At 35.5% G+C, this 1,368-nt stretch overlaps 1 protein-coding gene across 3 annotated transcripts in view; it reads right to left on the minus strand.

Moving 5' to 3' along the window:
* Window positions 1–1,368, minus strand: part of LOC101863511 (cartilage acidic protein 1) — a 20,923-nt gene that overhangs the window by 3,689 nt on the left and 15,866 nt on the right. The window contains exon 11 of one of the 3 annotated variants that reach the window (XM_035969754.1): window positions 537–751. The exons of the other annotated variants lie outside the window; for them this stretch is intronic. Coding sequence (XP_035825647.1) covers window positions 714–751 — 38 coding nt within the window. The 3' untranslated portion in view covers window positions 537–713. Of the gene's footprint in view, window positions 1–536; window positions 752–1,368 lie in introns of those variants that run through there. 3 annotated transcript variants of the gene reach the window in all.

The following is a 1,368-nucleotide window of genomic DNA, read 5'->3' on the forward strand; positions in this document are numbered from 1 at the left end:
CCCCCCCCTTTATGACTTTTATTTCTGTTCTACATGACTTCATAAAACAGCTTAACATTCCACTTAAATCTATGGAAGGAGCAGAATGTATGGTAGGCCTACACGTCACAGTAAAATATTATTTGTAGAGGGAAAAGACAGACAAGGGAAGGGGTGAAGTTACAAAGGCCGATTGACTCGGAAAAAGCTGAACTCCCGCTTTTCAACCACTCAATTCAATCAGAGAGGTTTACGGTAAACCCTCTCTGATTTAATTCTGACGACACACAGGAGGTAAGAACCACGAAAAAGGAGGCCTCAGGACCAGTCGCTCCTACAACATAAACTGTTTGAGTTTGGCTTTAAGCAAATGGGCTTGCTCCAAAATGCAAAATGTATGATCTCCATGATGCAGAAGTGAGAGTTGATTGAACATTAGTTGTTCACAAAATTATATTTTAGAAACAAAAGTAAAGACGCTAACCATTTATAAAGAAATAAAATCACAACTTGTGGAATTTTGATAAGCAAAACAAAATAAGGAAAGAACACTCTCATTTTTCTTTCACGTTCTGTCTATTTCCAAAGTATATTGTGACAAAAGATGGTCACTAGAAAATATATTAGAGGCATTAGACAAATTGGATCACCGATTGAAGAGCAGAAAATTCCAAGTTTCCTGTAAAATAAAGTCAAATCAGATGATTTCCTGTAAATTACAGGATGAAGTCTCCTCAACAGCACAATCCAAGCTCTGCTCGTTGCACGTTACCTGCAACAACCATAAAGACTCGCAATGTTTTTCAACATTTAATACAAATACAGATATAATACAAAAGTACATTCACATTTCCTATCACATATTCAAACTACCTTATACCGGTCTTTACTTCTGATGTTAGGCGTCTTGTATGTGAAACAAAGAAGTACATGTATTCACTTGGTTTCAGTTTAGCTACAAAGTAAATAAATTCTTTGACAAATTAAACACCTCTAGTAATTTCAAGTGCACCAACATTCAAACCTCACACCTTCTACTTATTTCAGGTAATAATACTCGTATGAAAACTATTGTACACCGTGCTTTTTATCGTGTGCTCCTTTTGGTTGCATTTTGCCCATTTTGTTTGTTTTTTTGTTTTTGCTTTTTCGATTTTTTTTTTCAAACATTTTGAATTCTAGTATGATGAGTCGCCAGGTGTCATGTGTCTGACCTACGTTTTCATGTGACATAACGTAGCAGGCTCCATCTGAATTTTTGTTTTAAAGGAATGAACATGGTGGCATAGACAATATAATCATACATTGTTTTGACTCATAATTTAAAATTGATGAGAGATAAGGAGAACAAAAAGAGAGAGAAAAAAAGAGAGAGAGAGAGAGAGGGGG

This window comes from Aplysia californica, unplaced genomic scaffold (genome assembly GCF_000002075.1).
Source record: "Aplysia californica isolate F4 #8 unplaced genomic scaffold, AplCal3.0 scaffold00178, whole genome shotgun sequence".
Taxonomy (NCBI): domain Eukaryota; kingdom Metazoa; phylum Mollusca; class Gastropoda; order Aplysiida; family Aplysiidae; genus Aplysia; species Aplysia californica.